At 38.7% G+C, this 26227-nt stretch overlaps 1 protein-coding gene across 2 annotated transcripts in view; it reads left to right on the top strand.

Moving 5' to 3' along the window:
* SIDL (SIDL trafficking protein particle complex subunit 10) overlaps positions 1 to 26227 on the top strand; it is a 137397-nt gene that overhangs the window by 93442 nt on the left and 17728 nt on the right. For both annotated transcript variants that reach the window (XM_068372761.1, XM_068372760.1), the window contains exons 18-23: positions 8377 to 8571; positions 14306 to 14419; positions 15370 to 15486; positions 23200 to 23382; positions 24586 to 24796; positions 25797 to 25934. In XM_068372761.1, the coding sequence (XP_068228862.1) occupies positions 8377 to 8571; positions 14306 to 14419; positions 15370 to 15486; positions 23200 to 23382; positions 24586 to 24796; positions 25797 to 25934 (958 nt within the window). The remainder of the gene's footprint in view (positions 1 to 8376; positions 8572 to 14305; positions 14420 to 15369; positions 15487 to 23199; positions 23383 to 24585; positions 24797 to 25796; positions 25935 to 26227) is intronic.

Here is a 26227-nt window from a genome sequence, read left to right as displayed (position 1 = left end):
CGGTGATGGACCTCTTCGCAACCAGACTGAACGCACAACTCCCCGTATTCTGTTCTCCTGTCCCAGACCCAAAGGCGACATTGGAAGACGCCTTTCAACACAGGTGGGACAATCTCGACGTATATGCCTTCACTCCCTTCGCATTGATCAGGCAAGTGCTCAACAGAGTAAGGACGGCTCACAACCTAAGGATGACTTTGGTAGTGCCTTGGTGGCCGGAGAGGGAATGGTTAGCGGATCTAAAAGAGCTAGCGTGCCTTCCCCCGTGGTCCCTGCCAGACAGACCAGATCTCCTGAGGCAGCCACACTTCCAAAGATTCCACGACAATCCCCGATCTCTGTGCCTTCACGCGTGGAGGTTATCCAGCGGCTCCTGAGGAAAGAAGGTTATTTGGCAGGAACAGCTGAAAGAATGTCTCGTTATCTGAGGCATTCATCGGCAGCGGTATACCAGGCAAAATGGACCACTTTCACGAAATGGTGTGCCTCCAGAAACATCAAGCCCTTAAGAGCCTTGATTCCGGACATTGCGGATTTCCTCGTACACCTCAGGAACGTGGTGGGCATGTCAATTCCAGCCATCAAGGGAGTCCGTGCAGCGTTAGGCCAAGTTTTCCTCCTGAAAGGCATTAATCTGGGTTCCTTTAGGCACATCTCTATGCTCATCAGGAGCTTTGAGGAAACCTGTCCTCCCCATGCCTCCAGGGTGCCGCAATGGGATGTGGCTAGAGTTCTGAAAATGCTGAGTGAGCCACCATTTGAACCTTTGAAGGACATAGTAGATAGAAATCTCACTCTCAAGACTGTCTTCTTGTTGGCTTTGGCTTCAGCTAAGAGAGTGGGCGAGATCCATGGTTTGTCCTACGAAGTCTCGCATACAAGAGGTTGGCGTGAGATCTTCTTCAAGTTAGTTCCTTCATTTGTGGCTAAAACACTGAATCCAGCTGTCTGGGATCCAAAATTTGAGGGGTTCACTGTTCCAGCAATTCCTCGGTCAGGTAATCCGGAAGATTTGAAGTTGTGTCCAGTCAGAGCCGTAAGGAAATATCTGGAGAGGACTGCCAGTCTCCGGCCTGGTATCAAGAACCTCTTCGTCTCCACGGGCACGGTGAGAAAGCCGGTCTCTAAGAATACCATCTCCTTTTGGCTTAGACAGGTGATCATCAAGGCCTATAGTAGTGCCGGTCTTCTCCTACCAGGTAATCCCAGACCACATGACATTAGGGGTATAAGTACCTCTCTTGCCTTTGAGAGAAACATGGCAGTAGCGCAGATCCTCAGAGCAGGCACCTGGTCAAACCAATCTACATTCACAACCCACTACCTCAAGGAATGTTCGAGGAAGTCTCTAGACGGGTTCTCTATTGGGACAGTCATCTCCGCGCTCCAAGCGATTTAACGGCCAAAGCCCCAGGTAAAATCGCGGGTATCAAGACCAAAAAGACACAGGTTCGTTTTCCCTTTTCCCCTTGTCTTCTCTTTTCTCTTCTTTCCCCGGAGATTTGACCAGGTAGAGCCTGCACAAGACATCACAGCTTCGTCATTGAACACAACAGCAAGAAATTTTTTAAGGGTGAGTACTTAGACACTAGTATGAGCTCTTTGTGTAGTTTTTCCTACGTTTCGGTTTCCGACAACCTTTGGAACCTAGTCTCCTATCTAGGTTCACGGCCGTTCTGCTTAGTTGGGTCTTGGTCAGGTAGACACTCCCACCTCCTAAAGTGTAAGTCTCCTAAGAAAGTAGTTCGAGGTAAGTCTCTGTGTTGGAACAAATCACAAATTTTTAGTAATTTGTATTTTTCCTAACATACTTACCGAGAACTACTTTCGGGTAATGGCCCTCCCTTCCTTCCACGAGTGCCTTACTGACCCTTAGGTATTTTTAGCTTCCAAGAACTTACTGAGGGTCGAGACCCAAGCTAGCATGTGGCCTGACTCGGGGTTAGCCTCAGGGCACGTATCCTTCCGCCCGAGGTGATCCTCACAGAAAACGGAAGTAGGGTAGACTACACAAAACTCTGGTCGGTTGAGAGGAGTTTCCAGGTACCTCCTAAGAAAGTAGTTCTCGGTAAGTATGTTAGGAAAAATACAAATTACTAAAAATTTGGGATATTAGTATTTAAAAATTATTCCAAATAACTGTACAGATACTAGTTACAAATTATTAGAATATGAAAATATTCATTTCATAACTTCCTTCACTTGCTTTTGCCATTACAGTGATGAATGTGGTAGTTTCCTGTTGTTGATATGACCCTTTAAAGTTTTGAATAAAATCAACTGTAATATTAATTAAAGGGTACATTGAAATTAAGTAAAATAAGTTTACAATCAATTTACAAACATTATAAACTAATGAGAAATTATGATACTAATTTACATTAACAGTGGAAAGTCTAAATGAGTTTTTTGTCTTGTCACACATACTCAGTCATTCTAATCAGTTGATTATCAGTTAAAATTTTAAAATTTGTTGCTAATGTCTTCATATATTTGTTTTCATTTAAAGTCCAAAGATTAAATTCATTTTTAATGCTTTAACAATTCTTTAATTCTAAATTTAATTTTACTTTTATAAAATGCTAAAGAAAACATATTCTGAATATGATTGATTCTTGTATTATAATTTGTGACAGTAGCTAAATAAACTAGCTATTTTTAAAAAAAGGGGAGATTTCTTGTTAGTAATATTTTATCTTTTGATAAAAGTACAGTACCTCACAGTAATGTAAAAAGGAAAATTAGAAAAATGTTTTTGATCATTGTGCATTATATACTAAATTGTGTTCATAGATTACCCTTCATTAAACTACCTAATCATTATTTTTTAGGTAACATTCACAGCTACGACATGAAACAACAAAGAAATATCGATAGTAGCAACTAATGTAGCTTTTGAATTCTTGGCAACGTAGGTTAGTCTACTTATTTTTAACAAAAAAAGGAGTAAATATGCTTCTAAATTTTTTCCAAACATACAAGTACAGTATCCCTAAAAAGCAATAAGTTATGCAACACAGAATATAAGATAGTTTGGTAGAATTAAGTATGAAAGAGGAAGTTGGCTGTTTTACTATACATGTTAAGATTACTTAATACTGTATCGTAAATGCCTTTTCTTTAATTAGGATTAAAATATTCCTTTAATCTGACTAGTTAATTTGCAGAAGATTGTGCGTTAAATGTTTACTTTATGCTTTATTGATAACAGAGTAATTATAGAAAAACTGTTGGTTAGCTCAACAGCCCATGCATCTAAAATACAAATGTTTACAGCAAGAATGGAAAATGATGCAATAAAAGACTCTAAATGGGGAATTGTTGAAAGTAAAAGAAATAAAATACACTTCAAATTATAGTAGAACCTTGTAATAATTGACTAATAAGGGAGGAAAAGGTGTTCGGTACCGTCAATATTCCGTTGTATCGCAAAAAGTTTCCCCATGCAGGAAATCAAGCAAAATTGTACCAAAATCCATAGGCTATAGGCCTACAGTCTATGCTAAATGTGTGGCTAACATCAAAACGAGTTGCTGAGATTATCGCACTTTTGTTTTTCACCTTAGGATGACATAATTAAGGAATTAGATTAAATGATACACAAAAATTAACTAATATACTTAAAAAATGTAAAATAAAACTCATAGAAATTAAGATTACTTCAATCATGGGCCATATCAAAACAAACAATACAGCATCCGAAAATAATATTGAGTAATCTGGGAGATATTGCTACTTCCTTAATCATATCTAGGGCAAAGAAAATCATAAAATAAGGTATACAAGAATACTTTATTGTAAATGAATAAGTAAATAAATATGAATACTGTATTGCATATATCTGATCATAAAATGACCTATTGATGGACAATATAAAAAATGAAGACTAATTTCAACTTATCTCATTTTTGTGGTTTAAAGACTACTAAATCATGAAACCATCTGTGTAAGCATATAATTTAGGTTTTGGTTATTTAAATATGTTATTACAATTTCATTTTACTTAATGTATGCTTAAAAATTTAAAATAAACTAAATAAAATCGATTCTATGTCACATATTCCCTGCATACGATGCCCAGAAGGGAAGCCTTGTTTGCTTACATTTCAACACAATGAGCGAGCGAACAAATAAGTGTATAAATGAACGAAAGAAAAAACAAATGAATAAACGGATGAACGTATGCATTTATGCATTCAAGTGATAACTAACGGTACTTATAGGTTTTAGTAAACTGTATGAAACCTTTGTTATTATGTGACAGTTTGAATAAGTGTCAAAATTTTATTAAAAATATATATTTAAATGCGTACATATCCTTGATAGTGGTAGCTTGAATCAGCTTACAACGTTTACATATAATCAGTTGGGCTCTAAATGAAATTTCCAAACTTATTCAAAGCATTGTATAATAAATACTGCACAAATATCAATGCTCTATGTTATAGATTACCATAGTTTACCTACAGTTTACTCAAAGCTACTACTGTCATTAGTTATCAATTGGATGTGTAAATGCTTTTGTTCATTTGTTCGTTGCATTTCCCTTTTCGCGTCATATGTAGGGGAAACATGATATAGAAGCAGCTTTCTTTTGTTTATTTTGAATTTGTTACATTACAGTAAGTAAAATAACATTTGTAATAAGATCATTCTTACATATACAGTGTTCAGAATACTACTTGTAATTTATGTTGGCATGTCCTCAAGAGTGGTTGCTTTAGATCAGCTGATTGGGTTTACATGTTCGGAGAGGGGCTCGCATAAAAAAAAGTGGATTTCATTTAAATAGAATTAATAGAAATAAATATACAGTAAATAAATATGAAGATCTAAGAACTATTTACTTCTTATAGTGACCTTTGCCAACAGAATGCTACTCTAGTTACCTGAATTTAATCTGGTATATCCGAAGTCCATAGTAACAGTGTCCGTTGCTGCGAGATTATATTGTAGTCACTTTTAAAGAAAAACTACACATTACAAAAAAACAGCTGTTGGAATTCATGATATGGCTGTTGCTTAGGTTGATTAGTACAGTAATACCTCAAAATACGAGTGCTCCAACATACGAACATTCCGAGATAAGAACCAGCCTTTGAGCAAAATTATTTATTTAGATACGAGCACAAAATTGAGATATTAAACACAGACGCTAATGCTAGACTGCATGAGTACTTGGGACTGCTCTAAGCCTGAATAACTCATCCAGTTCCTGTGGTTGTCGACTTCTGTACACATCTCCCATATTGTGGTCACATTATTTACCTGATTTTCACTGTATTTGTGAACATTCTTTATAATAAGTGATGGGTCCTAAGAAAGCAATTGGTAAGGTTGGCAGTGACAAGAAAGAATGTATGATGGAGATGAAGCATGAAGTTATCAAGGGTTTCGTGTGAGTGAGTTGGCACGTCATTATGACCGGAGTACACACACGATTGAAAAAAGTAAAAAAAAAGTAGAAAAGAATATAAAGTTTAAAAATATTGATCTAAGTTCAGTTAAGTTAATTTTAAGTTTAAATGTTACACTATGTTTAAGGAACAATAGTAATAGGGTTATATCCAACTTTTTCCCTTTCCTTCCTCCTCCCTCCCTCCCTCCCTCCCTCTCCCTCCCTCCCTCCCTCCACACACACACCCATTAGCCACTGTTGTCTGTATCAAGGGTAAGAACTCTTAATAATGCCACATTTTAATTCATATCAAAGTAAACATTTATCATATCATTGTGTGTCTATAGTATGTCTATAAAGTATAACAATTAAAAACATGTTTGTTCTGTCACTCTTTACAAATCCTCGCTATTTATAGGTGATATTACTTTCGGCGTAGCTGAAAGTAATATCCCCTATAAATAGCCCCAGGTTTATATTGTTAGGAAAAATACAAATCTTTCAAATTTGTAATTTTTTCATTAATATTATCATTGATCTTGGTGTCTTAGAGAGCCAGAACAGATTCAAATTTTGTCATTTATTTTATATGAGAAAAATTGAATTGAGATATGAGCAAATTGAATCATGAACTTGGTCCTGGAACGAATTATTCTCGTATCTTGAGGTATTACTGTGTATGTAGACACTTGCTAGAATTAGGAAATCCTAATCCTTATTTGTCAAAGAAAGTAGCAGTTATGATCTGCTTATATTCAAATCCTCTTTGAAAATAATTTTTGAAGACAAAAACAAAAATTTTGTAGAGATCTAGGCTAAAATAAATCTCGGATATCATTGTAGATTATGTGGAACAAAAGTAAATCAAGCATTTACTGTTGTTTCCATTACTTCGCATAAGTAGCTACTAGTAAGTCTACTGTACAGTGATCCCTCGCTACTTCGCGGTTCAACCATCGCGGATTCACCACTTCGCGGATTTTTTTCATAACCCATGTATATACATATATCGCGGATTTTCCGGAAATTTCGAAAATACCACGATGTGACCGATGGTGCGAGATTGGAGAAAGTAAGGAAAATTGAATCATGATTGATTTTCAATATAAATGAAACTTTGAGGAGCAACAAAGATATCATTTGTTAGAAAGATAGAGAGAGGTAAGGAATGGGAGGTAGTGAAAAGTAGCCCACAGAGAGAGAGAGAGAGAGAGAGAGAGAGAGAGAGAGAGAGTGTGTGTGTTTTGTTTTAAATGTAATAAAGAAAAAAATTTGATAGGTTATAACACATTGGTGCTTATGTAATACTGTATCAACTGTATTGACGGTTTGAATAAGTTAAGAAATGGTATAAACGATACTTTGTTAGTGTATTCGTACACTCTCAAGAGCGGCAGCTAGACGTCAGCTGATCTAATCACAGCCAAAAGTAAAACAAAAAGAAGTCAACAATACTCGATTTTTAAAACACACCCGAAATTTAAAAACAAAAGTACACGCTTTCTTAATGTGCAATTAACTATTTAAAGAGTAGCAATTTTCTAGAATAAAATGATGTTTCCCAAAAAATAGTGGTTTGCTGATGAAATCGGATGCCGTATTTTTAGCAACGATTGAAATGGATGTAAACTCGGCATAATTTTTTCGTTTCGTATTTAATTGACACTAAGAAAACTAATTTTAGTTTCTTCATCTATACAGTATGTAAGTATTGTATAACACGAAGAGAGAGAGAGAGAGAGAGAGAGAGAGAGAGAGAGAGAGAGATCAGCTGTTGTAATTGAATGTCGTGTTTTTGTTTCGTGAGAATTTCATCGCCACGACTATAACAACAACATACTGTACTGAACTTTACAGTATTATACAGACTACTATAATATGATAAAGTAAAATATTTGTAATAACCTATTTTATATGAAATGGGACTATTTTTTTTGTTTAAAATTTACATTTACGTACGTAAAACAACTCACTCTCTCTCTCTCTCTCTCTCTCTCTCTCTCTCTCTCTCTCTCTCTCTCTCTCTCTCGTAAATTGTTTTCCTGCTTTGCTACGTATGTATGATTTTATATAGATACGGTAAATAATATTTGTAATAACATATTTTCTAAAAGCTTTTACTGTAATATCATTATTTATCACTTTCATCATGCGCGTTAAATGCCTTCGTTTGTTTACTGAGCGTACTTTATTACGCCGTCGTTTCAGGCGGCGTCATAAAGAAAAACATTTCATTTGGAAGTCCTAAGAAAAATTAAGTAAAACATTGGTAATAACAAAATCAACATACTGTACTGAATAATCAATATAATCGAAGCAAAAACTAACCTATACACAGATGTGTAAATGCGTTTGTTTCTTCATTATGATCAGAGATACAGTAAACGTAAACAAAACATTGGTTGCCATTTTTTATCGTGCTTTTTGGCGTGTTTAGGAAACGCATGATATAAAATCGCCTTTAATATTTGTGCCTGTTTTAGTTTAGGGTACTGTAGTACATGCATTAAGTGTTCTGTACATTAAAGGGTAGTTTGTTAACAGTACTACGTACAAGGGAAGGTATTAAAAGTCTGAATATACATGTTAAATAAATACGTAAATATGGTGTCACTACTTCGCGGATTTTCACCTATCGCGGTCGGGTCTGGAACCTATCTACCGCGATAAATGAGGGCTCACTGTATAATCATTTGGGTAATGTGCGTCTTTTCCTGACTTATCTACAGTATGTGAATTACTGTACTGTCATTTCAATGATTTTGGAAAGAGTTTTCTTGTCTAAACATACGAGTATATATATATATTTATATAGTTATTTATTGTGATACATGAAAATTTGTGATTGGAGCTAGTTATACTGTATAACTTCTTGTTCATATTGGAAATATTGTCTCTTGCAGCCCAATTTCAGAAGGTTGTAAGTTGAGAACAGTATGTACTTTTTTAAGTCTTATTAATTACTACCCAATTTACAGGGAACAACAGTCAAACTACGGACATCGCGTGGGCTCACAGTTCGCCAGGACAGAGAAGACGCCGAAGTAAAGCCTTTGGAACGGGAAATTGAAATCTCCTTACCTGAAGTTGATCCTTTCTCTTCTGTAGCAATACCATTAACTGTTTTAGCTGATCTTGGTCCACAAAGAGATGCATCTACAGTTGAACACACAGTAAGGATTTCTTTTTTATGAAAATTTCTGCGTATCTTGACTTTTTATTTTAGACTTTTGCATCCTTTGAAGGAAAATATATATTTTTTTAGGTAATAACATGAAAGGTCATAATAGAATTCAACAAGGGATTATTTTCTTGAATCCTTGATAAAAATCTTATGCCTCTACACATTAAAATGAATAAACCCACTTACACACACATGAGATATTGGAAATAGAGGATGAGTCTTTTGAAGAACTATACACTTAAAACATAACATAATTTGGAATGATGACTGTATTAGATAGGTGTAACTTAACTTTAGATCAATGATTCACTATGTTCTATGTTAGTATCAAGTTTATCATCTGTAACTTTGTAGCACTATAAATGGACAAAGGTATACCCTTCTACCCCAAGAAAATCTAGGTGCTTAGCGATAAGATTTTCTATCTTACCTTTTAGGCTAAGAATGATTTCAAAACAAAAGATCTTCCTCAACTTATCCACATTCCTTCATTGAAGAAATAGATCAGTTGATCCTTTGTCCAAATTAAGCCGTGTAATTTAGATGAAGCTGAACATTACAGAAAATGTGCCTAATATGTTTGTGGGGTTTAGGACATCCTCTCTCCAAGAATGTCTTCTTATTAAGAATATAATAGCAGAGGGTCATAGAGAATTGGATGTAGATTAGGTGAAGGACTTGAAGGGTTGAGTTCATGATATTAGAATTAAGGAAGTTAACTCATTATACTGTACTTCATCAGTAAGTGATTCCCCTAAAAATGAACAAAATAATTCAAAGATTGAATTCTCAAGTTAAAAAGCTCTTGTAAATCCAGTATTCTTAATTTAGGCATCAAACTCGTTTACCTCGTTCTACTTTCCATTGTTTCAGTTGCTTGGTCTTGCTAGCACTATTAACCTAGCATACTGTACTTATGTATTAGGATCCCCTAATGCTTTTTCTATATAATAGAAAACTCTTAAAAGAAGTTGAAATTTTTGTTGTGCACTTCAAAAGTTGGGGTTAAATTGTTCTTATCTAGAAGACTTCCTTTATGATCTGGGTGGTAGCAGAGAAATTTCTACTGTTGTAACTAATGTTTTCAGGATATGAATTTGAATATACAGTATCAAAAAATTTATATGATTAGATCCATATCATTGCTGAACATCATTATTCAATTTGGTAGAAGCTTATGGATTAGACTTATCAATGGGAAATGTGATTGAGATTCAAAGTCCCTGTAGATAATGTAATTGATCTTGAGCCCTAAGCTAATGATAGAATAAAAGTAATTTTTTTTATTAGCAAGATGATTTCCCTAATCACCGCAAATAAGAACTCCTTGAGGGCTAGGAACTTGTCCCGTTAACTTCCTCCTCCTTTCTTTGGGCATAGGAAGTATTATAACATCCTAAATGAAGCACCTTCTCTGCATTTATATCCGGAAGTGTCGGCCTTGGCTTAAATTGGAGAAGTTGGCAGTCTACCCAGTGACATTTTTGGCTGCAGATGCAGCTTATGTGGAGAGGGTTACGAAGGCCACTTAGCAAACCTCATCATGGATGGACTACTGGTCCGGCACCGCAAGTTATCTGGCTGACAATGAAGACCTGTCGGACTTATAGAAGCAGAAAGCTTTTAAGAATATCTTGCTTTCCCTGGGCCAGAGCAGTTGAGTTCTTGGCCTACAACTTGGTAATCTAGTGAGCCAACTGGATCTTGAAGAGGCAAGACGCCATCATCTCCAAGTTTCAGAGCCAGGTTCCAAAGAGAGAAGCTCTTCATGTCCGTAATTCACTGATTTCGTACTCGTTATTGTTTAACGTAGAGGATATCGATGCAGTAGCAGAGCAATGGAGAAACTTTCTCCACAGAGCCATAACTTCCCTTCCTCCTTCTTCAGCACAAGCTGCGCTGAAAACATCACCTCTGCCGAGGCAAGTGCATAAGATGTCTAAGGAGCCCTTTCATGCCAGATACCCCTTTCACGGCAGGAAGGCATGTAGAAGTAGAGGAAAAGCTGGAAAACGTTGACAGCGCCCCGACTCGGTGGCAATACTATTGAGGGGGGATGCCTGAGGTGTAGGTGGCAGAGTTGGGAGTGCCATGGAACCAAACCCTGGACGATCAACGTCTTTCAAGCTGGTTATATCTTCCTGTTCATCCGGTTTCCCCCTCCCTTGATTCGTAATACAGTGAGGTTATTAACATTTGAGACGGGATCAACTAAGGATATCGCCCTTCGGGCAGAAGTCCACACTATGTTCAAAAAGGGTGCGCTCCAGGAGGTCGTTAACGGGTCCCCAGGCTTCTTTAGTTGATTCTTTCTTGTAGAGAACAAGTTTGTTATTTAGACTCTGTTAAGATAGAGACTGCAGCCATGGTCAGACAGCCTGTTAGACCGGGGGATTTTATGATCACACGATCTAAAAGACGCTTACTTACAGATCCCGATCCATCCGTCATGAAGGAAGTATGCTATCTGAGATTCGTTCTGCGTGCAAAGATATATTAGTTCCGGGTTGATTGCTAAGGCCTGTCAATGGCCGCACAGAAGTCAACGAGTGTTCACTACAGTTTCAACTGAGGTCCATGCCTACAGCATTCATCTCCATCGTTATCTAGGTGATTGGTTGATTCTAGCAGACTGTAGAGACCCTTCTCCTTCACTGAGACAGGCTCCTCAAATTTTGCCTCGGCCTGAGGGTCAGGGCAAACTTTGAGAAGTCCTCCTTACAACCATCTCAAAACCTGATATACCTAGGTACTGTATGCAGATAGTCACCCGATTAGGAAGTGTTCCCATCAAAGAGTAGATTCAAAAGATTCAAGGAATTGGCTCATCCCTTTCTGATGCAAGGCTTGCTACAAGTCCACTAGTGACAACATTTACTGGGGGACCTAACTTCCTTGGAATGTTTGGCCTCCAATAGGTGCCTTCGCCTCCGGTCACTTCAGTGGCAACTGAAGACACTCTGGTCTTTCTCCTCCCCCGGACTTGCTCTTCGCAGATGCATCAAAAGAAGGGTGTGGGGCTCACTTGTTAAAACACGTTGCCTCTAAGCTGTGGTCTGATTATGATTGGCAATAGCACTCAAACCACCTGGAATTAAGGGCAACCTTTCTAGCCCTTCAACACTTCCAACAGCTTTCAGGCCGCTCCATATTGTTGATGAGCGACAAGACAACGGTGGTGACATATCTTCACAAACAAAGAGGTACTTTTTCACAGCAGCCATGCCATTTAGCTGTTGAGATTCTGTGATGGATGGAAGACAATGCAATCTCCTTATCAGTCTGGTTCATTTCAGACAAGAAGAACATTTTGGTAGATAATCTGAACAGGTAGACTGATTATTGATTCTGAATGGTCTTTACATTCCCAGGTAGCCAACGAAATCCTGACTTTCTGGCATTCACAGCCAATAAACCTGTTTGCAACGTGTCTCAACCGGAAGCTTCCAGACCCACAGGTGGCGTTTCAGGATGCCTTTTAACACTCATGGGATAATCTAGAAGTGTATGCATTCCCCATTCTTCCTAATGAGGAGACTCCTCAATAAGGTGAGATCGTCACATAATCTGTCTAACTCTGATAGCTCCACTGTGACAGCAAGCAGAATGGTACCCAGACCTTCTATTTTTGCTGACAGAGATTCCGAGGGAGTTCCCTCCCTTACACAACCTTCATTGTCAACTACATATCAAGATCTTCCACAAGACAGTCTCATCCCTACAACTTAACATCTGCAGGTTATCCAGCATATTCTCACAAAGAGGATTACACCCTATGACGAAACGGATGTCCGGACACCTCAGAAGGTCTTCCATCGTCATCTATCAGGTGAAGTGGGCAATTTTTTGTGGTTGGTGTCGTGGAAGGGGAGGGGGTGTCTCACCACTCGGAGCCACTCTACTCTTTATTGCCAAGTTTTAGTTATACCTTTATAAAAAAAAAGGCTCAGCCTCGGCAGAAAAATGCTATCACTTAGCCTTAAGCCAAGTCTTTAGACTGAAAGGGTTTGATATTTCCGCCTCGATGGAAATTTCCATGCTCATATGGAGTTTTTAGCTAACTTGCCCTCAGTTGGAAATGAGACCACATCCATGGAATGTAGTCAAGGTTCTGTGTTTCTTGAAAGGAGCTCCCTACGAACCATTGAGCCGAGCATCAGATTGGGATTTGGCTCTTAAGAGGGTTTTACTTCTCGGCCTGGCCGCTGCAAAGAGGGTCAGCGAGTTTCATGGTCTCTCCTATGACATTGCCCATTCAAAGGGATGGGTGTAGATTACACTTGGCTTCACCCCTGAGTGTATTGCTAAGATGGCTATAGTGTACCGTAGGTTCAGGCTCTTTCAGATTTAGAGACTGCGGGAAGTAACTGACGATCCTGGTCAGTTGTTACTATATCCTGAAAGGGCGTCGAGGCACTATCTCTAATGTACGAGAGGAGCTTGCCCTTAATTCAAGCGTCTGCTTTTCATTATGGGCAAAGCCATGAGGAAAATTACGAAGAACACCATCTCCTCTTGGATTTGGAAGGTTATCGACCGCGCCCTCAATCCTTCCCTTGTTCAGGAAGGCTGACAACCCAGAGCTCATGACATCAGGGGCTCAAGTACGTCCCTAACATTCAAAAGAAATCTCTGTGGCACAGGTGCTCCAAGCAAGCATGTGGAAGAGTCAAACCACTTACACTGCCTTCTACCTGCAAGACATAACACAGGACCCTAGATATGTTTACTCTAGGCACTTTGAGGGCCACTCAACAAGTGGTATAACTACCTTAGCTCGCTTGCAGGACTAGTAGCAGTCAGTCGAGAGTAGGGGTTACAACAGTGTTAGTCTTGGATGAATGTAAAGGAATGACTGGCCTTTTCTTTCTTCCTCATCCCCTTTCTTAGGGTACAGCTTCTATAGACTCGGCAAGCCGGCCTCTGTCAGACTGTAGGTCAGCTCCCTTTTCGTTTAATGGTCTGAATATATCTTTTGTGTATTTTGTTACGTCCCCACCCTCCTTGCAAGGGGGAGTAAGGTTATGTATGGGTCTGTGTGTCGAAGTGTTAACCCACTCTTCATACTTAAATAGTTAAAAGTAACAGTGCAAGTATCCACTCACTCACTGTGGTTGCACAGTCCATCAACCCTTTGTCATTGACGGGCCAATGGTTCTTAAGGTTTAAGGTTGCTCTTCCCACACTATTGAGTTTAAATTTGTATCCTTGGGCAAAGTTCTTAGCCATTTGAAATAGGACTTCCACTCCCCTTTGAGTGAGTCTCGTACATGAATTACAAAGCTTCGTATTTGTGCAGGAACAAATGACAAATTTGGAAGTAAGTTTTATTTTTCCTAACTATACAAACCTGAGTTCTTTACACACACTTGTCCTGCCATCACCTTCCCCCTAGAATTCCTGCTTGCAATCAAAAGTGAGCTCAGCTACTGGGTGATTGTGTGATTGGGCAGATTGGTCTACACCCTGCTACCCGCTCTAACTTGCGTTAAAGTTTTTTGGGCTAAACCAGCTTGCCCTAAATTATCTCTCCTATGTAAAGAACTTGGGTTTGTGTAATTAGGAAAAATACAAATTACTTCGAAATTTGTCATATAACAGATGCATTGGCTATTGCTTTGCTTTCCTTAAATAAATCAACATGCTAGCAACATAATCAAACCCATTTTATTTTACTGTCCATACTTTTCATTAGAAATAACTGTACTCTTTAATATTTTCAGGTTAACATTAGCAGTTCACTTATAGAGCAGCGAGCAGATATTGATGTGCATTTCATTCCACCATTTATGACATCCCATAAACTCCAAACTGCAAATATGTCAAAGTTTGTCCAGGTAAGATATTTGTAAAGTACTTTTGAATGGTTTGCAAGAGCATTTAGATAATGTTTCTTGTGATAAGGGGTAGCTCTATGGAAAAAATGTAATAATAGCTACATTTTGATTATTAAATAAAGAATGAGCAAGTAGGCTTGCTAATATTGTACAACTGTACACACCAAACATTCTATATTAATCAACCACCATACAAACCGGATGTGTTCTGAGAGTGCTTTTAGAAGCTGCAAATTTCACACATACAACTCCAAGCACCCCACTTTTCCATTAGCTGATCCAGCTGACACAAGCTAACTAGGTTATAATGCAACAAGACTTTGTGTGTTTAGATATATAGTGTTTCACAATCTATTAATTGATTTTCTTTGCATTTTACCAACCAACAATTTCAAGTTTTTTTTCTCAAGTATTCAGTCAGTATGGAATGTATGAGGCAATTATACATACCTTTACTATCCAGAGTTGTTGGAAAAGAGATTATTTTTAACCAACTTTCTTTTACAAATGCTTTCAAAGCCAGTTTTCTGAGTTGAATCTACTTCTGTACTTTGTATTTAGTTTTTATCATTGGGTAGTCCTAAGGTTTCTTACTGTTTGTACTTTGTAGGTATGTGTAATTAATGAAAATATGATAAAATCTCTATGACCTGTACAAACAATTTTGATAATAATGTTTTAGAATCAATAATCTTGTTTTAGTATCAAGTTTATACACCCCTTATATCATGTCAGTCATTATCATTTCATAGAACATTTACAGTATTCAGAATTAATCTATTCCTTCAATTTGTTGATTATACTGTAAAAACTGGTTTCACTGTTTTGATGCAGTCTTATTTATAATCACTTTAACTTTATTCACTTGAAATAAACTATGTTGATCTCTCTGCTTTGAAAATATTTAGCCCTAGATTGTTTTATTTGTGATGAAGTGCATTTGTTTTTAGGTAACGATGACAGGTCTCGTAAGCAGAGCTGTTGAAATTTCGGAACCAACTCTCTCTCTGTTAGATCCTAAGCAACATGTGTTGTTAAAGTCTCTCCATCCACCCACCCAGTCTTTGGTAAGACCTCATTTTAATTTTTGAAAAAGTTAATTTTTTTATTTTTTAGACAGGGAAGACTCAAATTTGCTTTGTTTGAGAAACCATGTGAGGCTCTATAAATCAATATATTCTCAGTTGGAGGGTTTAGTTGGTGAATTATGAAAGAAGAAGAGGCAAAGGATATGTATTTTTAGAGATGGAGGTAACCATTGATGAAGTAAAAAGTCTACAACATTGGGTAAAGGATGGACTCAATTGGAAGGATCTAGTTGATGAACTATGACAATAAAAGGACCTATTTTAGAGTAGGAAATAGCCTTTGATGAAGTACAAGGCCTACATCATTGGGTAAAGGATGGACGTCGCACAGTGATAGTGTTTTGTGGACATGATAGTGTTTTGTGGACATTTGTTCAAAGGAAGATGATAACACTTTATGGTTAAATGCACATAATGATGATAATCTTGAAATGACGACTTTGCTATCTAATACTAACCTTTTGCTTTATTGATGCTAAAACTCAAAAACCTCGATCAGTAAATTTCAAAGTCTATACAGTACATTATCCTTTTCCTGGATCACTTTTCTTTTTGACCAAGTGTCATTGAAAGCTATTTTTTTCTATAAATTAAGGGTAATGAGTATACAAGTAATAGAAATATGTAGCTTTGGTATTATTGATTTTTTGCTATTGATAAAGACTTGGCTTTGATAACTGCAATATGTTGCACATCATGTTGTACCCAATCAGGGATTTGGCTACTAGTGAAAAACTAAAATAATTGAAATTTTCACATCGCTGTAGCGAATCTTAATGTTTGAACTGAAGCATTATTTTTCAATATTTAACTTAGCCGGTGATTATAATAGCTGCAACTCTGTTGCTCGACAGAAAAACTCTACGGAAAAATTCGCCAGCGATCGCTACACAGGTAGGGGCTGTACTCAACAGCGCCATCTGTCGTTCAGATACCCAGTACTCATTGTAAACAAAGAACTCAAATTTTCTCTCTGTCGGGCTACCGGCAAGACCTACTAATTCGCTGTTGCTAACTGGATTTGTTTTCACAACTATTTGGTGAAGTACACTATTCTAGTTTTGAGCTTTCGCTATGCAGGTGTTTTATCTTCATCTTAAATCTTGAACTCGTTTTGGATAGATTTAATTATGGTGACAAAGAGAGTATGGACTTTCTTTCACTTTTAAATGGCCGACCCTTCCCTTAGACGGAAGTGTGTTTAGGCTTTTAGTAATTATCTTATCACGTTATAGATTTTCCTCTATATATTTTATATCTCTCCGCCTTTATTAGGCCTCTTCGATTAACTTTCCATTTTTTATAAACATATAAAAATAAATTTTAATGCTTTGTTTATATAGACCTTTCCTGAGAGTAGGCGGTCCTAACTTGGAAACCGAAGTTAATCAACGTTGAGCCCTTTATATCGTCTTTAGCTTTTAAAGAGCTAAGGATTTAAAACTTTTTAAATGTAATATTTTATGAAAGAATTTCTTTGATAGTCTTCGTACTGTTTTCAAAGATGAACTAACGTTTAGTTTTTTATGCTACGCAGTTGTTGACGTTCAGGACGTTCAACATGCGCTCTATCGTTACGATAGAGAGAGAGTGTATCACAGTTTCACTTTGCAGTAAGAGTAAATCGATTCTGACGTTTTGTTCATTCTTTCTTAGCTTAAATGTTTTAAATTCGAATTTAAAGGAACTTTTTATTTGAAAAACCTTTCAGTTTTTTCCTTTAGTCAAATAACATGTTTTTTTTTTTGACGATATATAATTGGGCTCTTCTCTTAGGTGCGAAATCAAGAGAGAAAGAGAGAGAGAGATAGAGACGGAGGGAGAGAGAGGAGAGAAAACGTTCCGTTCAAGCGGGTAACGTTGTTCTCGTGTTACTCACATCCCTAGTCGCTGTACGGGGAGGAAGGATAAAACGTTTTTAGGTTTTTATTCTCGTCCCCAGGCTATGTGCGGTGAGAGATTGAAAACGTAGTTATATGAACTAGTGTTTAGTCTCTTTCCCAGCCACTGATTTTTTTTTTTTTTTTTTTATCTTAAAATATGTTTTCTGTTTTTTGCTGGTATTATGAGCTTGCATTATACGACTGATTTCGCAATTACTACCTTTTAATGAAGGGTAGAATTGCGTGTTTCAGGTAGAAATAAGTGCAAAACAGAAAATCGAAGTGATAAAGTGATATGCGCAAAGTGTTACAGTGTTGCGTCCGAGGCGCAAAGTGTTACAGTGTTGCGTCCGAGGGTTCGTCTGTTCGTGCCTGTCGTTCACCTAGTCCGGGACCTCTTACATGCTCCCAAGCCCAGGGGAGAAGTAATGTCAAACGACTTATGGGTTCGAGAGGCCTTGACCAACGAACAGACGTTTTCCCTCTATGGTATCGGGTGTATCTTACCAAGATCTCCCCTACCATAAGACGAGAGAGACGTTGTTTCTCCTCGCCATCCGTAGGCTTTTCGCATAAGAAACCTGTCACAAGGTTTCGAAGCCCTTAAGCGAAAGTCAGTCCTTTCAGGACAGGTCCAGCGTCCTGGTTACAACCATTAGGACAGCTCTGACCCTATGCAGTCATCGGATAACTGCTCGCCGCCTAACAAAAGCGTAACACAGACTCCGAGAGTCTTTTTTTGTAGGCAAAGTGTTGCGGTCACAGACGTTACCCTCGTCTATTACCACAACCATTTCCGTTGATCCTTAAGGGGTTGTATGGCAAAATATGCAGTATATGCTTGCCTCCCTTATGGAAGACTATTCTGCCGATTAGTCCGTTGAGTCTAGCCGTTTATCTCATCGATATCCTGGCTTTCAGCCAACCTAACGTTCCTTTGTGCTTACTGTTGACGTTGGCGTAGCTTAGTCACGTCAGTCAGGTTGTTTAGAACCACACTCGATGCGGTCTCGTGTGGTTTTTCAGCCGCATTTGGACGTTAGGCCACTGGCTGATGCTCCTGTTGACGTTCAAGACGTTCACTAACAATCGGAGTTGACTTGTTTTGACGCTGTGCGTCAACCTCCGCATTCTAGAGTTGTTTTGACTGCTCAGTATAGGCAGTCAAAGCAGTCTCGAGTGGACGCTGTGCGTCCTCACGCACCTGTTGTGGTTGACAGTTCAGTTGTTGACAGTTCACAGACTGTCAAGCAGTTACATGACGTTGCGTTCTGGTCCGCTACTAATGCACCAGTGAGAGACTCAGCTTTTATCGGACAAGGTACCTGTAGATGAGGAAGTTGCTGTTCTCCCTCCTACTGATATTCCCTTGAGGACTCTGTCAGATGGAGAGGAGCCTAAAGCTGCTTAGCCTCCTATGGACTTTAATTAAATCATGATGATTTTTTTAAGGATCTTCGTCCGGATCTTTTTGTAACTGCTGCTCCTCGTTCGCCTAAACGTCAGAGCTTACACTAGGCCTAGCTACCTCGAAGCTGTTGTTTTTAAGCTAGTGCTCTCTCGCTCTCCTAGAGAGCGTTACGTTGGCTAGGCGACTGGTTTTTCACCAGGAGGAGTTTGGGGGATACAGCCTTTGCTTTCCCTTCTTTTAAACTGGTTTATAGAGCGAGAGTCTGATATGACACGAGAGAAGTTCTCGGCTTGGGAGTTCATGCCTCTGCCCAGATAGACTTCTCAATTCTGGTAGACTCTCCCTGGCGCCTAGCCAGGAGACGCTCCAAGTTGTTTACAGGTCAACTTCACAGCTGTTGTCGAGCCTTTGAAGTTTTGCTGTACTATTATGTCACGCATAACAAGGCTTTCAGGGATGGTAAACGGTTCCGCCTCAGTCGCTAACCCCGTCTGTTGCCACACCTGCTCCCGTAGACCCTAAATGGGCTTTGCTGCAAGACATGCAGTCCAAGCTTGCGTCCTTGATAGAGGACTTAAATGCGGAGAAGGTTGCTACCGAACCTTCTGGCCAACAACCTTCCAACCGGTCGGTTGTGCGCCCTGTTGACGCTGAGGTAACCTACTCGCGTCTGCCAGTTGAGGTGGTTCCTCCACCGATGCGACCCAGTGTGGGTTGCCAGCCGCACGTTGACATTAAGCGACGCTCGGAGGTGGTTGTTGACGTTCAGGACGTTCAACAACCAGCAGAGGTGACTTGTTTTGACGCAGTGCGTCAACCTCAGCAACCCGGTAGGGTGTTGACTGCACAACCCAGACGGTCTAGACAGTCTCGGGTTGACGCTGTGCTTCCTCGCGCACCCATAGTTGTTGACAGTTCACAGACTGTGCAGCAGTTCCATGATATTGCGTCCGGCTCCGTCACGCATCCACCAGTGCGACCGGATTCAGCGAGCCAGACGTTGCCCACTCCGTTGCCGTTTCCTCATCAGTTTCGGATGAGGAACCCTCTGATGAGGACGTTGCTGAACAACAAGACGATCAGCCCCCAGCCCTGCTATCCATCCAGAAGATGCTGAAGAAGGAACGCTGCTCAGTCAGGCTGTGGATGAGTCTGGTAGGGACGCTGTCATCCGTGGATCAATTTGTGTCACTAGGAAGACTACACCTCCGTCCTCTTCAATACCATCTAGCTTTTCACTGGAAAAAGGACAAGACGCTAGAAGCGGTCTCGATCCCGGTTTCCGAAAAGATAAAGTCTTGTCTGACTTGGTGAAAGGACAATATCAACCTAAGAGAGGGTCTTCCCCTGGCTGTTCAGACTCCCAACCACGTTCTCTTCTCGGACGCATCGGACGTAGGCTGGGGTGCGACATTAGACGGTCGGGAATGCTCGGGAATATGGAACTCGAGTCAAAGGACAATGCATTTCAACTGCAAGGAGCTACTGGCAGTACGTCTGGCCTGGAAAAGCTTCAGGTCTCTCCTTCAAGGCAAAGTGGTGGAGGTGAACTCGGACAACACCACGGCTTTGGCGTACATCTCCAAGCAAGGAGGGACCTACTCTCTGACGTTGTACGAGATCGCAAGGGACCTCCTCACCTGGTCAAAAGGTCTAAACATATCACTAGTAACGAGGTTCATCCAAGGCAACTTGAATGTCATGGCAGATTGTCTCAGTCGGAAGGGACAAATAATTCCAACAGAATGGACCCTCCACAAGGATGTATGCAAGAGACTTTGGGCCACCTGGGGCCAGCCAACCATAGATCTCTTCGCAACCTCGATGACCAAGAGGCTCCCAATATTTTGCTCACCAATCCCAGACCCAGCAGCAGTTCATATAGATGCCTTTCTCCTAGATTGGTCACATCTAGATCTATATGCATTCCCTCCGTTCAAGATTGTCAACAAGGTACTGCAGAAGTTCGCCTCTCACGAAGGGACAAGGTTGACGCTAGTTGCTCCCCTCTGGCCCGCGAGAGAATGGTTCACCGAGGTACTTCAATGGCTAGTAGACGTTCCCAGAACACTTCCCCTAAGGGTGGACCTTCTACGTGAGCCACACGTAAAGAAGGTACACCAAGGCCTCCACGCTCTTCGTCTGACTGCCTTCAGACTATCGAAAGACTCTCGAGAGCTAGAGGCTTTTCGAAGGAGGCAGCCAGAGCGATTGCTAGAGCAAGGAGAACATCCACCCTTAGAGTCTACCAATCGAAGTGGGAAATCTTCCGAAACTGGTGCAAGTCAGTATCCGTATCCTCGACCAGTACCTCTGTAACTCAAATAGCTGACTTCCTCTTATATCTGAGGAAAGAACGATCTCTTTCAGCTCCCACTATCAAGGGTTACAGAAGCATGTTGGCATCAGTCTTCCGTCGCAGAGGCTTAGATCTTTCCAACAATAAAGATCTACAGGACCTCCTTAAGTCTTTTGAGACCACGAAGGAGCGTCGTTTGGTTACACCTGGTTGGAATTTAGACGTGGTACTAAGATTCCTTATGTCAGACAGGTTCGAGCCGCTACAATCAGCCTCCCTGAAAGATCTCACCTTAAAGACTCTTTTCCTGGTATGCTTAGCCACAGCTAAAAGAGTCAGTGAGATTCATGCCTTCAGCAAGAACATCGGATTCTCATCTGAAACGGCTACATGTTCTCTACAACTTGGTTTTCTAGCCAAAAACGAGCTGCCTTCTCGACCTTGGCCAAAATCGTTCGATATTCCAAGCTTATCGTATGGTTGGAAATGAACTAGAAAGAGTCTTATGCCCTGTAAGAGCTCTTAAGTTCTATTTAAAACGAACTAAACCTTTACGAGGCCCGTCTGAAGCTTTATGGTGTTCAGTTAAGAAACCATCTTTGCCTATGTCAAAGAATGCTTTATCCTATGTTATCAGACTGTTAATACGAGAAGCTCATTCCCATCTGAATGAGGAAGACCAAGCTTTGCTGAAGGTAAGGACACACGAAGTTAGAGCTGTCGCAACTTCCGTGGCCTTTAAACAAAATAGATCTCTGCGAAGTATAATCGACGCAACCTATTAGAGAAGCAAGTCAGTGTTCGCGTCTTTTTATCTTAAGGATGTCCAGTCTCTTTACGAGAACTGCTACACTCTGGGACCATTCGTAGCAGCGAGTGCAGTAGTGGGTGAGGGCTCAACCACTACAATTCCCTAATTCCATAACCTTTTTAATCTTTCTCTTGAAATGTTGTTATTGTTGTTTTTGGGTTGTCCGGAAGGCTAAGAAGCCTTTCGCATCCTAGTTGATTTGGCGGGTGGTCAAAGTCATTTCTTGAGAAGCGCCTAGATTAGAGGTTTTGATGAGGTCCTGTTGTATGGGTTACAACCCTTGATACTTCAGATCCTAGGGGTCGCACAGCATCCTAAGAGGATCGCGAGGCTCCGTAAGGAAGACGTACTTAAAAAGGCAGAGTAATTGTTCAAGTCGACTTCCTTACCAGGTACCTATTTATTTTGTTTAGTTATTTTGATAACTTCTAAAATGAAATAAAAATTCTTAGCTCATATGATGTAAACATATTTTGCTGGTCTCTACCCACTCCCCTGGGTGTGAATCAGCTATTATAATCACCGGCTAAGTTAAATATTGAAAAATGTTATTTTGATAATAAAATAAATTTTTGAATATACTTACCCGGTGATTATAAATTAAAGGACCCTCCCTTCCTCCCCAATAGAGACACAGTGGACCGAGGAGAAAATTGAGTTCTTTGTTTACAATGAGTACTGGGTATCTGAACGACATATGGCGCTGTTGAGTACACCCCCTACCTGTGTAGCGATCGCTGGCGAATTTTTCCGTAGAGTTTTTCTGTCGAGCAACAGAGTTGCAGCTATTATAATCACCGGGTAAGTATATTCAAAAATTTATTTTATTATCAAAATATTTTTTTCTAAAAAGTTATATTGTATGACATAATAATTGGAATTTCAATAAACTTGTCTAGATAGGATAGATTTTGAGTTATGGGCCAAAAAAGATAAAAACGCTCTTTAAGCGAATATGAATATTTGCCCCCAAAAATAAAATAAGAATGAGAGGCATGTGGCGTTTTCTTCTGGAACGAATTCTTTATCAACAGGATTTTATTTTTTTTAGTCACTTGAGCCCAAATACAATTCAAGACTCTCCATGTATTTCAAGGTGCAGATAAAGTGACCTGACAATCTTTCTGCTGTAGAAAATTTTTTATTGAATTTCATCTTTCATGTTTTTAAATATGAATATAAATAAAGGATAGTGTTTGGGGCTTGAAGTTGTTTTAGATTATATTTGTATATTGACTTAGTCCCTTTGGTTATAAAGTCAATTAATTTTGTAATCATATTATTCTAGGTGGTCTGTACTGATCAATCAGCTAGTTACATGTGGGAAGTTGGTGTAGATTATCAACAGGATGCAACACCAACACTAAAACTTGAATTTTCCGTGAAGTACAGGCCCCTTAATGAAAATAACCAGCCCTTAGAGGAGGAAGTTCGAACATATGCCTCTTCATTTGATCTCCAAGATTACAAGGTAAGTTTATTAAATATTTGATATCTCTCTCTCTCTCTCTCTCTCTCTCTCTCTCTCTCTCTCTCTCTCTCTCTCTCTCTCTCTCTCTCTCTCCATTATGTACTGTAGATGTAAACAATATTGTTTTAATATGTACTTAAATGTCTGTATATACTTTATTTCTTATTCTTTTGACATAACTTAATTACAATGTAGATGTAAACAATATTACTGTATTACCATGTACTCAAATGTCTGACGCCAATGGGTGCTATAAAATGATTAAAACGAAAAAATCTCTCTATACTTAAAAACAAAATACATCTTGAGTTGAATTTCTTCTGAATTTACTTGTCCCTAGGCTAAACCACAAATAACCATTCCCATAACCATTCCCAGTTTTGTATTCTATTTATAAATGCAGTCTAAATATTTGGCTTATAAGAGTTGATTTAAAGCTTACAAACAAATGAATTTAAGTTTAATGTAGTACATAAAAAAGTAAATTTACTAATAAATGTAGATTCATTTGTAAATGTAGATGTTTACAGTGTATTGCAGGTTTTTTATTTATGAACCTAGTTTGCTTTAGGGCAGTATAAAATAAAATGATTTTGCAAGATTAAATATCAAATCATGATATTAAAATTGTTTTATGATAGTGTAAGATAACTCAATTGTACTGTATTTACATTTAAGATCTTTGTTTTCATCTCGGTATGTTTTGTTCTATATTCCTCTATAACTTTGAAAATTATCCTAGACATTTGGGATCACACCTTTCAATATTTCTTTCATTTTCTTTGCCAGTACCCATGGCTTATTTGCAGAGAGTAGTACAAAGCTTAAGCATGCATACTAAGTTTTAAATATTTCATCCAGACTGTTGGTACTCTTTTTTTAACTGTCTTGCAATATCCACTTCTTATAGTAGCATATTTTATACTACTTCCAAGATTTCCTTCCCTACAACATAGTATTCCCTTTATTTCTTAAAGACTACTATTCACCCCAGACAGTGAGTAAAAGTCTGTAACCTGGTTTAGTATGCTCCCACCCAAGACGCAGTTTTGCACATTCTAAATAGGAAGTCAGCTTTTTCTATCATAGCCATGTATTATTAAAGCAATGATTTTTTCCATGGACACTTTATATGTATCCATTTATTTTTACTGTCATTATTCAATCAAATTTTGATGATAAAATTATAATAATTTCTTACAGACTCTCTACACTATCCGAGCAAAAGTAGAACCTAGCAAGGGTTCAGAATTGTGTCGAGCTGGAAACATGTGTCACTTGCATATTGCTTTGCAACAAGTGGCATCATTATCTGCTGATGCTAATGGACAGGAATCACAGCCATCATCTCATTCTATCATGTATGAAGTACTTGCAGATCAGACAATGTGGGCTGTGTGCGGCAGGACAGCAGGTTTGTAACATGAAATGATATCTGTAGTGTGTTTGACTTTTCATCAGAATGGTAATCTAAGTATGAATTATGGAAGAAGGAATTAAGTTCCAAGATGAATGCTTCCTGGCTAGTAAAGTTCAGTGTTTTGTCATTAATAGTGATTGAGGTCTACAGCTACTGTTATTTTTGTCATATTGGTTTATCTAATATTTAAACTACTATAGCCAATTTCATAGGTGACACTCTGAAAATGTAAAGTAGTTTCGATGTAAGAAAATAGACTACAGTATACTGTATAGCATTTAGAAACCATTTCCTTGCTAAAAAAATGACATGCAATGTTTCATCATTGACAATGTAGTACCCAAGTAATATTCTATGAAAATACTGTTAATAAAGCAGTAGAGGATGCAAAGTGATAGGAGAGAGAGTATCCATGTGCATAGAGCCAAATTCTTTGTAACCACAATTCAGGCACTGGTCCTTGCTATTTTCTCAACTTTTGCCTGTGATTAATAGCATTTACATGTCCACATTCCTATTCATGCACAATTTTTTCAATAAATTTGCTTATTGCTATATTTCAAGGTTATCCTCTGTTGTATTTTAGTTATGTTTCAAGAATAATAATTGAACTGTAGTAGTGAAAGCTTAGTTAAACCTCTTAATTCTATATTATTGTAGGATGTCTGGATAACTGGAAGATATATATAAATTCCCAGCTTGGAATTTTGAAACAGCATTGAATGATTATAGTTTTTTTTTATACAGATATTGCTGTCTATGTTGAAGATTTTACAAGTTCAAACTTACTTTGAGGGATGGCAGCAATTCTCTGCCAATGTTTGATATATTCTATAGAATTTATTAATTACTGCACTGTATATAACATACACAAGAGAGTTATAGCTGAAAAAGTCATGTTTCTATAAAAGCTAGATGATGATAAACTGTGTCCCATTACAAGTAAATGCTCTCACAGTTAAGTAATATCAATTGTTTTCACTGAATATTTCAGGTGTCCTTACTCTTGAAGGCGGAGTGCGCCAAAGTGTTATCTTGGATGTTATGCCCTTAACAGGCGGATTCCTACCTCTACCCTCTGTGCGCCTTTCAAAGTACATTCCAGCTGATAGTAGACAGCCAACCCCTAGAGGTAAGTTTTAATAATGGTGGAAGTGCTAGGTCCCCTGTAGGGCCTACAGCCTACAACATACCTTATGGTGTTCACGGCAGTTAATATTCAAGGTTTTCGTAGTGTTCCTTAGGTCCCCATCTGTATTGCTTATTTTTCATTTAAGTGTTCGTCCACTTCCTTTTCCAGATTCCCAGCTAGCTGTCCTACTTCTCCAGCTTTCCCTTCCTTCAATTTTTACCTTTCATTTCAGAAATGCTGTAATGAAGCCCTATGAGAATGGTCCTGTTAAAGACCAAAGAAATAATGAGTGC

This window comes from Palaemon carinicauda, chromosome 4 (assembly GCF_036898095.1).
Source record: "Palaemon carinicauda isolate YSFRI2023 chromosome 4, ASM3689809v2, whole genome shotgun sequence".
NCBI lineage: Eukaryota > Metazoa > Arthropoda > Malacostraca > Decapoda > Palaemonidae > Palaemon > Palaemon carinicauda.
This window is presented reverse-complemented; position numbering and strand designations above follow the sequence as displayed.